This window comes from Sebastes umbrosus, chromosome 12 (assembly GCF_015220745.1).
Source record: "Sebastes umbrosus isolate fSebUmb1 chromosome 12, fSebUmb1.pri, whole genome shotgun sequence".
Classification (NCBI taxonomy): Eukaryota; Metazoa; Chordata; class Actinopteri; order Perciformes; family Sebastidae; genus Sebastes; species Sebastes umbrosus.
The window spans coordinates 10,726,248-10,739,812 of NC_051280.1; the positions used below are offsets into that span (position 1 = coordinate 10,726,248).

The 13,565-nt window shown below is 43.4% G+C and overlaps 1 protein-coding gene across 27 annotated transcripts in view; it reads left to right on the plus strand.

The window, feature by feature from the left end:
* LOC119498895 (receptor-type tyrosine-protein phosphatase F) overlaps positions 1-13,565 on the plus strand; it is a 201,114-nt gene that overhangs the window by 131,308 nt on the left and 56,241 nt on the right. For 15 of the 27 annotated variants that reach the window (XM_037787989.1, XM_037787988.1, XM_037787992.1 and 12 more), the window contains 4 exons: positions 2,321-2,626; positions 3,427-3,620; positions 9,590-9,616; positions 13,190-13,307. In XM_037787989.1, the coding sequence (XP_037643917.1) occupies positions 2,321-2,626; positions 3,427-3,620; positions 9,590-9,616; positions 13,190-13,307 (645 nt within the window). The remainder of the gene's footprint in view (positions 1-2,320; positions 2,627-3,426; positions 3,621-9,589; positions 9,617-13,189; positions 13,308-13,565) is intronic. The other 12 variants (XM_037787996.1, XM_037788009.1, XM_037788001.1 and 9 more) reach the window with 3 other exon arrangements.

Here is a 13,565-nt window from a genome sequence, read left to right on the forward strand (position 1 = left end):
ATCTAGCAGATTTTTCATCAGGACCTCAATATCACAATCTATTCTGCAAATCGTCAGCGTTAGTTTGATTCAGTCTGTCACCTTTTTTGTAATACACACACAGTGTTGTCAGGTCTTTGTAGTTTCCTGTCCACTCCCCTGTGCATCAGGGACCACCTGAGGAGACTCACTTCTCTTCTGTTGAGCGCCAGTGTTTTGGAAAGGTGGAGTTTCATGTTCTGGCATTAGTTTATTGGATTCATATTTGAGCGAACTGTTCATTGCTCTGCTTATTAAAAAAAGACATTTCATGGGCATGCTCTGTAAGGACACATTGGTTTGAATTTCCCTTTTTTCCTTGGTTCATTTTATTCTCTGTTGTAGACGCATTTTTTTGTAGAGTTGAATAAGTTTGTGATTGAGTTAAATGCATGAAATGTATGATGCTATTATGTTTGTTTTGTTCCGTATTTTAGAATAGTTTATTGGTTTTCTGTTTTTACCTCTGGACTTGAGAGTTTACATATATTTCTTACTGCGGCTGTTGTAAATAATCCTTTTTATTGCAGTAATCTTATTATTCCAGTCTAACTCTATATAGACATATTATACTGTAGATGTTATTTGTGTTTCTACACATATTGGAACATGCCAGAGGAGTTTGTGATTATAAAACATAGCAGGGTGAGGTGGACAGAATATAATTGTATCTGGCATGTTGAGTCGACATGCAATGATTAATCAATTAGTTGTCAACTATTAAATTAATCGCCAGCTATTTTGATAATTGATTAATTGGTTTTAAGTATTTTTTTAAGAAAAAACAATTCTAAATTCTCTGATTCCAGCTTCTTATATGTGAATATTTTCTGGTTTCTTTACTCCTCTATGACAGTAAACTGAATATCTTTTGAGTTGTGGACAAAACAAAACATTTGAGGACGTCATCTTGGGCTTTATAGACCAAACAACTAATCAATTAATGAAGAAAGTATTCAACAGATTAATCGACAATGAAAATGATCATTAGTTGCAGCCCTTATGTCGATATTATACCTAGATATTAAATACAAAAATCATGTTGATGTCCTGTTAGACAGTAGTTTTAAGACCAAAACCATATTGCTACAACCTCGTTTACAGTCATTCAAATCCAAAGGGTTAATGACAGAGCAGCATGTTGTAGTAAATCTTGAACATATAGGAATTTGTACCATCTGATAATCATAACAATATAGTTTTCCATTGCTGTGGCTAAAAAACAGACGTTGACAATAGCTGGAATTTTCATGACTGTTATTGTTTATGAAACGATTGCTTGACTTCGGAGACAGCCCAGCGTATCTCAGCTGCAGCACTGAGCAGGATCTGACAAACGCTGTTATGAAGCCCAGAGCTTCTGCATCAATGTGTGAACACCAGTCAACACTGTCGAGCACTTGTTCACACTCTCGCACATCCATGGCCAGTTTATTGCTCCCTCCGCATACTGCGAGAGGCAGCGGAGAGGACAGTTAGGGACAAATTACATCTTTACAAAAACACAGCCTTGTAAAAATTGGGCACATTTTATATTCGGTTCATCCCACCCTGTAGTTTCATGGCCTCTCGTGTAAATGCGGTGCCAAACACAGCTTCAGCAGTAGACTGGTAATGTGTTTTTGCAGCCAATCTCTCAGTCCGGAGGCAGCATCCTGTTTAGTATGGAAGCTTTTTGTATCCAGTATAATGAAAAATGAAAATGTAATATTCAAACTTGTAACAAATGTATCACCGACAGTATGAGTGCAAATGATTTGTGAATCACACTTGCTCAGAAAGTGACTCAAAATAGACTTTCATCCAAAACATGGAATAGTTCGGCTGGACCTTGATATCACGTACTTCGGATAGAATCAGTGTCTGAAAAAACAACAACATTAAAACCAGCTTTGGCAACACATAAGCATAAACATTAGGATCATACATAACCATTACATTTTCACTGAAAAGACTAATGCCACTTACCACAATTTTCATTCTCCCAGCTTAATGTGTTATGTCTAAAAAATGCAAATGCAGTACAACAGAAAATACTAAAATCTGCACATAGGGAAATGTGTCAGATGAGCAGTAGAATTAAACATTTCCAGTCTTCATATGTAGCTTCATTTCTATACATACTGTCGGTGGTGGAACTCAAAAATATTACATTTTGAATATAAGATTTTAATTTTCATATTGACTACTGTACAAAAAGCTTCCACAGTTTTACCTGTTACGTTTGCTTGTGTTTTAGTTTATTTTTTGTTTGCTTGATCCGTGCCCTCGTCCAAGTGGTTGTGCTCCCCTCCCCTTGCAGCCCCATCCGCCCCCCCTCAGGATGTACACCTGGTCAGCCTGAGCTCCACCAGCCTCAAGGTGAGTTGGGTGGCGCCGCCCGCCGCTAGCCGCCACGGCGCCATTGTGCGCTACACAGTCAGCTACCAGGCCCTGGCCGGAGAGGACACGGATCGGCACGAGGTGAAGGACATCGGCGCGGACGCCACCAGCTGTTTGCTGGAGGGCCTGGAGAAATGGACTGAGTATCAGGTGTGGGTGAGGGCGCACACTGACGTGGGCCCGGGCCCTGAGAGTGCCCCGGTGAGGATAAGAACCAAAGAGGATGGTAGGTTGAAACCTCCCCTTGAGCTCAGTGCTCTCAGACTCTTTAGCTTGGGGCTGCCTGACTCTTATTTCCCTTCACTCTCTTCAACTTCTACTGAACATTCCTCTCTGTCCTGTTGGTCAGTTTAGAGTTAATGAGGCGGTAGTGGTAGCAGAGCGGGTCACCTTCTCTTTTAACACTTTGCATCTCTGACAGGTTAAGGCTCATCACCCACCGGGCCCCGGCTCGGCACCACTTTCCTCTGCTTTCACTGTTCAAATGCCTTCTTGTTTCCTTTCTTCTGTTCCGAGGAATAGAAGTGGAGCAGAACTCCCCCTCTCCGTTCTGTCGGTCTTGCCTCTTTTTCTCACTCGTTCCTCGTTTTGTTTGCAGTGTGATAGAGAGCGGCTGCTCCGAAGAGAGTCGTCTATAATTAATGTGTTTGAAGTTTGCTGCAACACAGCTAATTTCATACTGAAATTAAGGACATTACAGACATCGCTAGACCACGTGCTGTCCCGCATGGGGGGGGATTTTGGGGACGTGGTAGACATAGAAGGTCTAAACTGAGTAGATTTTGATTCATAGCCAAATCTGGTCTCCTTCTACAGAGCACTCAAGTCTATAAAAAAACAACAACTCAGGAGTCATTATTTTGATAGTTTTTGGCTCCTCATCACAAAACACAGTCAAGTGAGGAAAATCACCAACTCAGCATAGTTTGACTCTTTCCTCCCTCTCTCTCTCTCTCTCTCTTTCTGTCTTACTCCTGCATTCTGCTTTCCCTCCCTCTCCTCTCCCCCTTTTTTTCTGGTTTCCAGTGCCAGGAGCACCCCCCAGGAAGCTGGAGGTAGAGGCCATTAACTCCACAGCAATCCGGGTAACCTGGAAGCCGCCCCTGCAGGGCAAGCAGCACGGCCAAATCCGAGGCTACCAAGTCATCTTCTCTCGACTTGAAAACGGTGAACCGCGAGGCCAGCCTAACATCATGGACGTTGCTTTGCCAGAGGCACAGGTACTGGATGATGTCTTACTCTTGTCCTGCCTCTCTCTGTCTCTCTTTCACTGTCGATAGCTGTCTTATGTTCGTTTCCCATTATTTTCATTCTCCACCGCTCCCCTATTCCCTTACATTCTCTGAGTTCACACTTCATTTCCCCCATACTGGATGACACACATGGAATTTTCTTTCTGTCGGCTGCAGTATCCTCCTCTCCTCCCCTCTCCTCCCCTCCCCTACCCTCCCCTCCCCTTTTTTTCATCTTTCTCCACATGTGACATTTGACTCTAAATTGGTATCCCGCTCCCTCAGCTTTGGATTAGCTGTCGTAACAAGATCCATTCTAATTCTACAGTAATAGCTATTAAATATTTTATATGTGTTACATCAGGATGGGGCTTAGTGGAATCAATGCACCTCTCTTTGCGGGTTTTAGCAGTAATACATATGCACTGCCTTGTTACCATGTTTATAAATTAGAGTTATTTTCCTGACGCCGCCCTTTACGCATTAATGCAGGGCCGCTCCGAATCGCCCAAAGCTATGTGACACCATGAGATGAATGAGAGATTGTAATCCTTAAGAGGGATTCAGAGATTCATGAATATTTTAAAACCAAAAACCCCTCTCTCACTTTTTCCCTCTCTTTGGGCGAGGAGAGACCGGCTTAAGAGCCTCCTTCTGATTGTTTGCCGGGAGTAACATTTGCGCGAACACGCATTCACTCGCAGCCCCGATGGCTTCGCACAACAACATCTCATTTGAACAAGTAAGCGCTCCCTGGCCGCAGGAACACCACAAAAAAAAAAAGAAGAAAATCAGAGCAGCCTTGCATGTATCTCTGAGCAGCTGATAAACGCTTTGCTGCAGTATTTAGGGAGACCAACAGGTTGCTGGTTCAGTTCCCAGGCGGTGCACGCTGCTGTGCCCTTGAGTGGAGCTATTAACCCTCATTTGCTTTGGCAAACACCCCGCTGTCTTAAGTCTTATCATTACAGAAGAGGAAGCACTGTCAAAGTCACCTTGGAATCTCGTGTCAGACGTGCTACATCCCAAGCGACGCTAAGAAGGAGCGCATGGATCCCAGTTGTGTAACTGGGCAATCAGTGATAAATACATAATGAGTATTTTTTGTGTGGTTGTCAAGCCACCCAAGTGGCACAGCTCACATGGGACTTTATAGTGTAAAAAGAACATAATTTTTTGCCAGATAGAGCTGCGAATAAGTGTATAAGTGAGGCTCTGTCCATGTCTCTGGCCAAATGGTCTCCCCTCAGTTCCCAGACACCGTCCAGCACCTTTATTCCACAGCACTATTTTCCGGCAGCTGCTGCTGACAGTTCATTGTTATCTGACTGTGTACCAGAGTGCTTGACAGCCAGGACAGCATCGTTTGGCCTGAAAGAAGACAAAAACATGGTGGCTGCTTGTCTTCCTGGAAGTGTTTAGCGTGGCTCTGTTTTGCATTATGAAAACTGAACTGAACATGACCCTACTTGTTGTGCAAACAATACTCCCCGCCATGTCTCATTTGTGCCAAGTTCACACAATAAACACCGAGACACACTGCAATTTGGCACTCAGGATAGCTCTCATGTTCCAGTTCAGTGTCCAGGACACCTCTCACACTCACCGTTCCCTCCCTGGCAGAAACCTGAATTTCTCCACCCTCCTCTTATGTTTTCTCCTTCCCTCCAGCTCCCCTCCCTTTTCTCTCGTGTCCTCCTTTTGCACCCTTCCTGCCTGAGAAGCCGGTTGAGTAATTACCAGAGGCTTGCGTGCAGGTTGGTTACCCTTGATTGAGTCATCTCAACAGATTGTTTTCCATGAGACGGCGCCGAGTAGCCGACCTGCAAGGACCTGCCCAGACGTCATCACAGACCACACAGTCGGCCGACGCTCCCTCGTCCACGTTCGCCCAACTGGTTTTAAAACAATCCCTCCTTTTTTCACACATCTCTTCCATTCCCGTACCCCAACAACAAGTGGAAAAAAACAGCCCAGATAACATGAGCAGACATGCTCGCTGTTAGATCAACCTTTCAGTAGGCGTTCCAGCTGGCTGAGAAGAGTTCATGACTCATTCTAGACTCATGCAAATCCCACAAACGCACACCTGTAATTGATGATGAATAACTGGAGAAAAAAAACAATTTTCTTCTATCCTGACACATCCTGTAGTGTTTTTCTCAAGAATCTGCCTAATGTGTTGTGAAATCAGCTCCATATCCACCCTTTCACCTGCATTGAATTCACAGTAAGCCTGCCAGGAGGAAAAGAAAAATCCTGATTTTCCAGGGCTCTCACAACATAGCACAACCTCACCTTAGGCTTCCATCACAAATCTAAGCAGGCTGATTGGATTGCAGATTCTGTCAAAATCGCTGTCACCTCTCCCCTCGTCTTTGTCTCTGTGTTTCTGGCTCCTTCTCTCCTCTTCACCCTCTCTCAGGGTTAGCCGAAACGCTGGGAGGAGAGCTAGGAGAGCTCGGCTGTGCGTGGGCGGTTTAAGCGCCTCTTTTCTTTTCAAGCAGGAGCCCACACAGCGCCCTCATTTCCCTGCTAAATTTAAACCAGAGGCCATGTTAACAGTGTGATGTTATCGACCCCTTTCCAACCATGTCTCCATTGGGAGAGTGGCCTAAACCTGAGTGGGCAACTCCACATCACATAGCCTGCTCCGTCACTGTGCACTCACAGCAACCTCTAGGCTCATGTGTTTCATACAGCCATCTATAAAAAAGGCGTGATTGCGTTTGAAGCCATTAGTGACGGTCTGTGTCTCTATACATTTTCTGCACAAGTTTGCCTTCCTGCACAAGTTTGCCTTTATTCAGCACCACTTTTCCAGGTTCATTTTGTTTGACCACTCATGCGTTTTTGTGGTGCGTGTGCGTTTGTGTGTGGGAGCGAGCGAGCGAGCGAGGCAATGCCTCACTGCGTCTACGGCCTTCACTGCCTCAGATTGGAGTTGAATGTGAATCGAAAAAAAAAGAGAAAAGAAGCACCTCCGCCCGTTTCACTCCATCAATCATGACAGCTCCTTCTCTTCCACATCACTCGTTCCCCCCTCGTTCCCATTTTTATAGCCACACATCTCAGCCCATGTCATCACATTTGCATTCACCCGCCTGCAAATTATACCGCTCCGTTTCCACAAACGACGCTTATCAGCAATGATGTGTTTTCAGCTTGCGTTGGCATTCGAAATATAAATGGGGGATAATTTATAATTCTCCCGTGGATTTAAGCAGAAAGCAAAAGGAGTTGCGATAGAAAGGGATTAAGCCCAAGATGAGATAGGAACTCTTCCGAACCTTAATGTGTTCGCTGCTCTGTTGACATACTGAGCGGAGTCGACGGTAAACAAATTAAGCAATTAGGCACGTCGCAAACTGTTATTCATGGAGTTAAGTAGCAGCTGTTCTTAAATGGTGCTCTTTAGTGCCCCGCTACGTCAGGGGAGCATGAGGCAGCAGTTTTTGATGCAAGTGTCTCGACCAGTCGCAACTGGGAAGCATACAAAGGCCTCGCTTATGCTTCAGTTAGCTGGTTGTTGATAAAGACCCATCCACAGGGAGGAGGGCGGAGAACTTGGGTCTTTTGTCTTTTCATATGCCAACAGTCAATGGAGGATGATGAACACGTCTCGCCAGTGCACAATGAATCAGCGGTGTGTGAGGCTCACTCCTTTTGTTTGTGGATGTCTGGAGAGGCGAGAAGGGAGAATGGGCAAGCAGGAAGGCAGACACCGCTGCCCAATTTCGTCTTGAAGGCATGTGTCTACTGGACTAGTTCACCTAAATTACAAAAAAATAGATATTTTCTCAATTACCTCTAATGGTGGATGGTATAATGCTAGATGGTATTTAAAACATATCGATTTTTTTGCAAGTTTTTGTGTTTTGAGATATGCATCGGTCTCAATGGCTGAGCAATTTGATGAAAACCAATATTGTGAGTGAGATTTAAATGTATGAAGTAATTGAGGCCTGTATTGATGGTCTAAATTACACAACGCACAGACATAATCACAAGCTTATTTCTACAAGAAAACATGATAAATTGATGCAGTTTATTATCTTTCAAATGCCTGACATGTAAGGGAAGGCCTCATTTTAATGTTGGACAATAAACTCTGTGCCTTTGATATTTTTCTGGATGAGGACACATTAGCTTCTTTGTCATTGGGAGTAATTTGAAAAATAAGTAAAGCTATTGCTGGAAAAGAAAATGATGAAGTTGCTTGTTGTAGCTTTTAAACCTTTCAGCTGCAGAAAAGCCAACTTGCCTGTCAACTTAGCTAACAACAACACTACTCAGTAATTTTCAAAAATAATAATTTAACATTCCACAGAAGCGTTCTATTTTATGATGAAAGCTGCATAACGTTACACTCAGCTCATAAGTCTCATCTGACAATGTTTTGATATTTGATAAACGAATCTTAATGTTTTCTCATGTTAACTTCACAGACTGTACTCATACACCGTTCAAAGCTGTACCTACGAAAAGTATTGCACTGTAATTCATACATATCCCATGAAATCAATTCTTATGTAATCCGCATGATGGTGAACCAGGAGGTATAAAGAGCAACAAACACAATGTAGGGAGGAGCTTAAGTTACACCACTTCCAGAGTTATTTTAACTCAAACCACAAGTATTGTGTGATCTTTTCCTAAACATAACTAAGTAGTTTTGTTGCTTAAACCCAACCAAAATGTTTCCTGTGAAGAGGGAAGTTTATTTTGAAAAGACTGGAGTGGAAATTGGCACGTGCGTCACGTGTTGATGGACAGTCAAAACGCACGTAAAATGAGGAATAACTTTTCTTAAGATATCATATGAACCGTTGTATGAGATTACATTGCAACTTCACAGACTGAAAGGAGACGTTGCTGTTGAATTTTTCAATGTTGTGAGCACAACCAATGAAAATCCATTCACTGCCTTTGTATTGTATTGTATGGGGGCAGACAATGAAAATCTCAAACATGGATTTCTCAAATCAGGACCAGTAAAATACCAGCTTCCAAAACAGGCAAATAAAATCCAAACAAGCATGGACTGATACTAACAGAGGTATAATATTTTTTGTAATTTAGGTGAACCCCTCATGTTCCAGCATCACTACTTGCCAGTCTCCTCCATCCTTCCACCAGCAGCTCTTCTTGTAGTTCCGCACCCTAATGTTCGAATGTAATTGGTTGCCGTCGCTGCCGCCACCGTCACCTACCTTACTTCCTCACCCCCCCCCTTCCTTCTGTGTTGTCCCACATCAGTGTCACCAGTGTCATCATCTCTCCTGCCCGTTGTCAGCCACGCCACCCATCAGTGAACTCTCTGCAGTAGCTCAACTGTGGAGCGAGTTGCTGGTAAACACCAGCAGTTGCGTTCTGCATCGATGGGGTTTGATGTCACAGGGCTAGCATAGCAGCACTGGTAATAGGATTTCACGCTCGGCACCGACGGAGCCCCGCGGCACGAAATGGGCTTTCACTTCCCCCGGGAATCACTTGGCCAAGCACAGTGAGCAAGGAGAACATTTTGAAAAACATATTGAAATATAATGAATAAAAGGCCCTCCCTCCATTTCTGAAAAGAGGAAATGCTTCAGAGATTCTGAATATTTTATGTCCACAGCGAGATAGTTATCATACTGAATAGAGGTGTTCTGTGATTAAGGGAGAGAGAGGTTTTTATTGGATTCATAGGCAAATGAGAAACAAGGCAGTGCATTATAAACAATAATGAATTCACGACCATCGCTCAACTTGGCTACACAATTTGCTTTATGCCACTCAACTTGTCTTCATTTCTTTTCCTTCCATCACACTGTCTCCCTCTACCGCATGACTCTGTTGACACCTACATTCATCTGTCTTGGAGTGAAAAAAAGACGAGTGCTTTTTTTCCCGTAGTGTTGTCTCTGACTCATTTCTCTCCCCCATCCTGTGTCCTGTGTCTTCTCTCCCATCAGTGGAATATTGAGGAGTCCACCGAGCATGTGAGTAACCCTCATGTGTGCTGCTGGGTTGTCTTGCAGGGCAGGCTCTTCTCCCCACTGCAATTTTGGGGGTGCTGTGTGTGCTTTGGATTATGAGTTGCGTGCCTGTGTGTGTGTGTTTATTTCTGTGTAAGCCATGCTTGTAATCCACTCGGTGTGAGTCCTCATGAAAGATCATAACCCCATCATAACCACAGCGAGAGATGTGTGCCCTAATGATTCCTGGTTTTTATATTTGTGTGTGATGTTCTCTAAGCGCTACTACAACCACAAAGCATAAGGATATTGCCACTGATGATTGCGTACAAGTCTAATATTTCACCATTTTACCATAAGACAAACTCGTAATAACAGCTGGGCATTCACTCGGATCTGAGGCGCTTACTGCAGCGAGCATGCAGCGCTCTCCCTCCCGTCACTGAGCGTACAGCGCAGTCAAAGGCTGTATGTCACCATCCCAGTGTGATGCTGACATTAATCAGGCTCGCCTAACCTGCTGTCTCCCCTACTGTTCCAGATGACATGTCTATCTGAGGGGAGGAGCTGTGTGTTTTTATCAGCTCCGCACATCTCCGAGATTGCCACCAGCCTTTCATGTTCTTTTCATTTGCCTGGATGGCAGCTCACTGTTCCATGGCTGTCACGCAGCCCTTTGTTATGGCTTATTACCTCCTAGACGTCATATCGCACTAGCATAAATGCAGAGCCACTTACTGTTCCCAGTCAGAAATTCAATAGAAACCTGCCAGAATAACAAATACTGTTGTCAGCATTCGAACAAGGGCAAAGAAGTTGTTTAAAAAAGGTTTATTGCTTTTAAGAAATTAACTTGAACAATTGTGGATGCTAATTTCCTCTCTCACAGAGAAAACTGGTTAATCAATCCAGTGACCACCTGCAAAGATTTTTCGGTCACCTGTTTATATATCAACACTGGATGTTTTTCTCTCTTTACAAAATGAGCCAGCGGGATGTGCGCAGATCATTTTATTTATTTTATAACAGCTAGTAAAACAGAAATCTGTTTGCACGGCACACACGGCCAGATTCCTTCAGCTACACCCACACGGCATGAGTCAGGCTTGCCTCCTCTCCCTCTCCTCTTAATGTGTTGATTAACACCTGACAGACACAGAGCTAGACGCTGTCAGAGGAAGACATCTGTTCACACATCTTTATTATTTCTTTCGCAGCCACGTTTTGGCGATAGCAATGTGTGTGCCAGGTAACTAATGTAGTGCGACGAGCCACAGACAGATGTCAACAGCAAAAACATTAGCATTTCTTGTTGACCCTTGGCGTGTTCACAGGGAGAAGGATTACAGATAATTGTGGCATTTTTAATGCAAATCAACACGAATAGAGTGCTACAGGATTGAGTCCTAAAACCTGGAAATGAGTTAGCATTTTAGCACTTCCGGTTCCCTCGTCTGGAAGTCCATGGGTTTTTTGAATGGGCTTTTAGTTAGATGCCTGAAATGAGGTATGTCGTTAACATAAGATTAAGAGAATTACGACATTAAAAACATCAATAAATACCCCACTTGTGGGCGTCCCGATAGCTCAGTTGGTAGAGCTGGTGCCCATATAACAGGGCTGAGTCCTAACCGCGGCGGCCTGGGTTCGGATCCGACCTCTCTCTCTCCCCCTTTCTAGACTGTCCATTGTCCTGTCAATAAAGGCTTGAAATGCCAAATCATAAAAGTAGAGTTCATTTGTGAATATTATCTTGCTGAACAAAACGTTTAAGTATCTTAAACGTTTGTTTGCCACAGAGTTTATTTTCTGCAATAATCCAAAACTCAATGGAACAATCCCATTGGCTTTTTGTCGAGGGAACCAGGGTGATGCTAACTTCCTGTTGGCCTACAAAAATACGCCGTCCCTGGAGCACTCTATAGAACTCAAATGTTGCGGTTTAGCAAAAAGAAAATGTCTGAAGCGTATATATTTGTTTTTTGTATTTTCCCCTGACATTTTCAGCCCCATGTGAGGAGGATAGTGGTGAAGGGAGGCTTGTAGAGAAGAATCCATTTCTATAACTAGTCGACTTGATAATCTCTGTAATGCCCTTTGGTGCTGCTCTAAGCATTTGCTCTGAAGGAAACTTTGAAGCCTTGCTTTTCTATTTCTGCTGAGTTTCAAAAGTGCTACTAGACCCGATTTGACCTTGCCAGAATAGGGGAAAAAAATATCTCCTCGGCTGCCACTGCTGAGACTGTTAAAGCCATTTTGTATGATTAAAGTAATGAGACTTCTTCCATAAAGTTAAAATGGTTTTATGATACAGTAATTTAGCATTTTCTCCCCCGTCTCTCTTAAAGGCTAGTGTGGGAGCACCAAATGTCCCTTAAAGAGAGGGGCAGTAAAAAGCATTGTCAAACAGAGCGGGCTTATGTAGACTATTAAATGTTCTTCTATGGTTAGGAAATTAAAACTTCATTAGTTAGAAAAACAGCATTAGGGCAAAGCCGTATAATATCCCAAGTATGAGAAGTTTGCGAGGAGTTCCGGCAGGAAGGCTCGTAGGCATCGGCGTATTCATCCTCTCGGTGGCCCCAGTCAGAAACAGACAACTCCAGCATGTGTGCTCAAGCCGCAGGCGTTCATTTGTTCTTGGTATCGAGTGTGTTCTCATGTCTGCGTGTATCATTGTGTGTGTGAACATTTTTTTTTTCTGTACGTGCATGCATATACTTTAGTGTGTGTTCATATACAGTATATATACATCTGTGAGTATGTTCATTCACGTATGTCTGTTTGCATATGAGCTTTGTTCGAGCTCAGAGAGTGTTTAATTCCAGCGTGTGTGGGTGTTTTTATTCAGACCGATGCAGTCTGGTGAAGTGAGTGCCAGCACTGCAGCAGGTTATCAATAACAGTGTGTTACCTCAGTTGTTTGTTGTTTTTCTGTTGGTTCCCGACTGTTGAGTTACTGATTTGTTCAACCACCTCAGTGTGTCTGTGTTTTTGAGACTGTTCAACCCAGCTTGCATGGTAATCCAGAGGACAATAAATACCAAGAATCTAATTTAACTATTAAAAAAAGCAATGTGTAACATCTGTCTGATGTTTTTAATCTTTAAGATTTATTAAGAAATATGTCCCACAGTCAGAAGTGTACTATTTGTGGACTTTTATAGTGTGGTGATGATCCTAAGCTCCTCTGGGTATAATCTCATGCTTATCCATGCAGCAGGCATGAACACTGATACACTGGTGACGTTCTTGTTCATCTGGTTGGTTTGTTTGGTTAATGGGTTCAGAGTGTGCCTTACGGTTGGGCCCAGGAGTTTTTCTTGACTGAAGAAAAGTTCCTGGTCCTGCTTGTGTGCCTTTCTCTGTTAAATGCGTCACATATTTTGTTTCCTGTTATAGGCAAATTGATCAAGAAACTACAAGTGGATGGAGAAGGGGGTTTAATCTCATTATGGTTTCTTTTGGTGCTGTGTGTTCTGCGAGGGGATGGGAGCTTGTGTGAAATGGGTTTTGTTATTTTTGCCATTGAGGCGGTCCCGCTCAAACTTATTGATTCCTTTTAAACTCTGACCTCGTGATTGTTCCGTTTTGCAGGAGGCCGTCATTGCTGGACTGCACTCTGAAACCACCTACTCCGTCACCGTGGCAGCGTACACCACCAAGGGAGACGGAGCTCGCAGCAAAGCTAAAGTCATTACCACGACTGGAGCAGGTCAGGGTTGTTTTTATCCGGGTTATCATGTAAAACATAGGATATGTGCTATCTGTTTACTGTGAATACGGTGGTATTATCTTTAAGGCTTAAAAATGATAACCTCTGTACTCCTGTGGTATGATTAGAAGACTGTGCATGTGACTGGAATGTCATGTTAGTTTTAGTGGGATGCTCCATCAACACCCAGACTAGTTACCATAACTAGCTGCAGCTGAAGTGCTATGAGCAAGGCCTGTAACCTTCATATCTTCATAT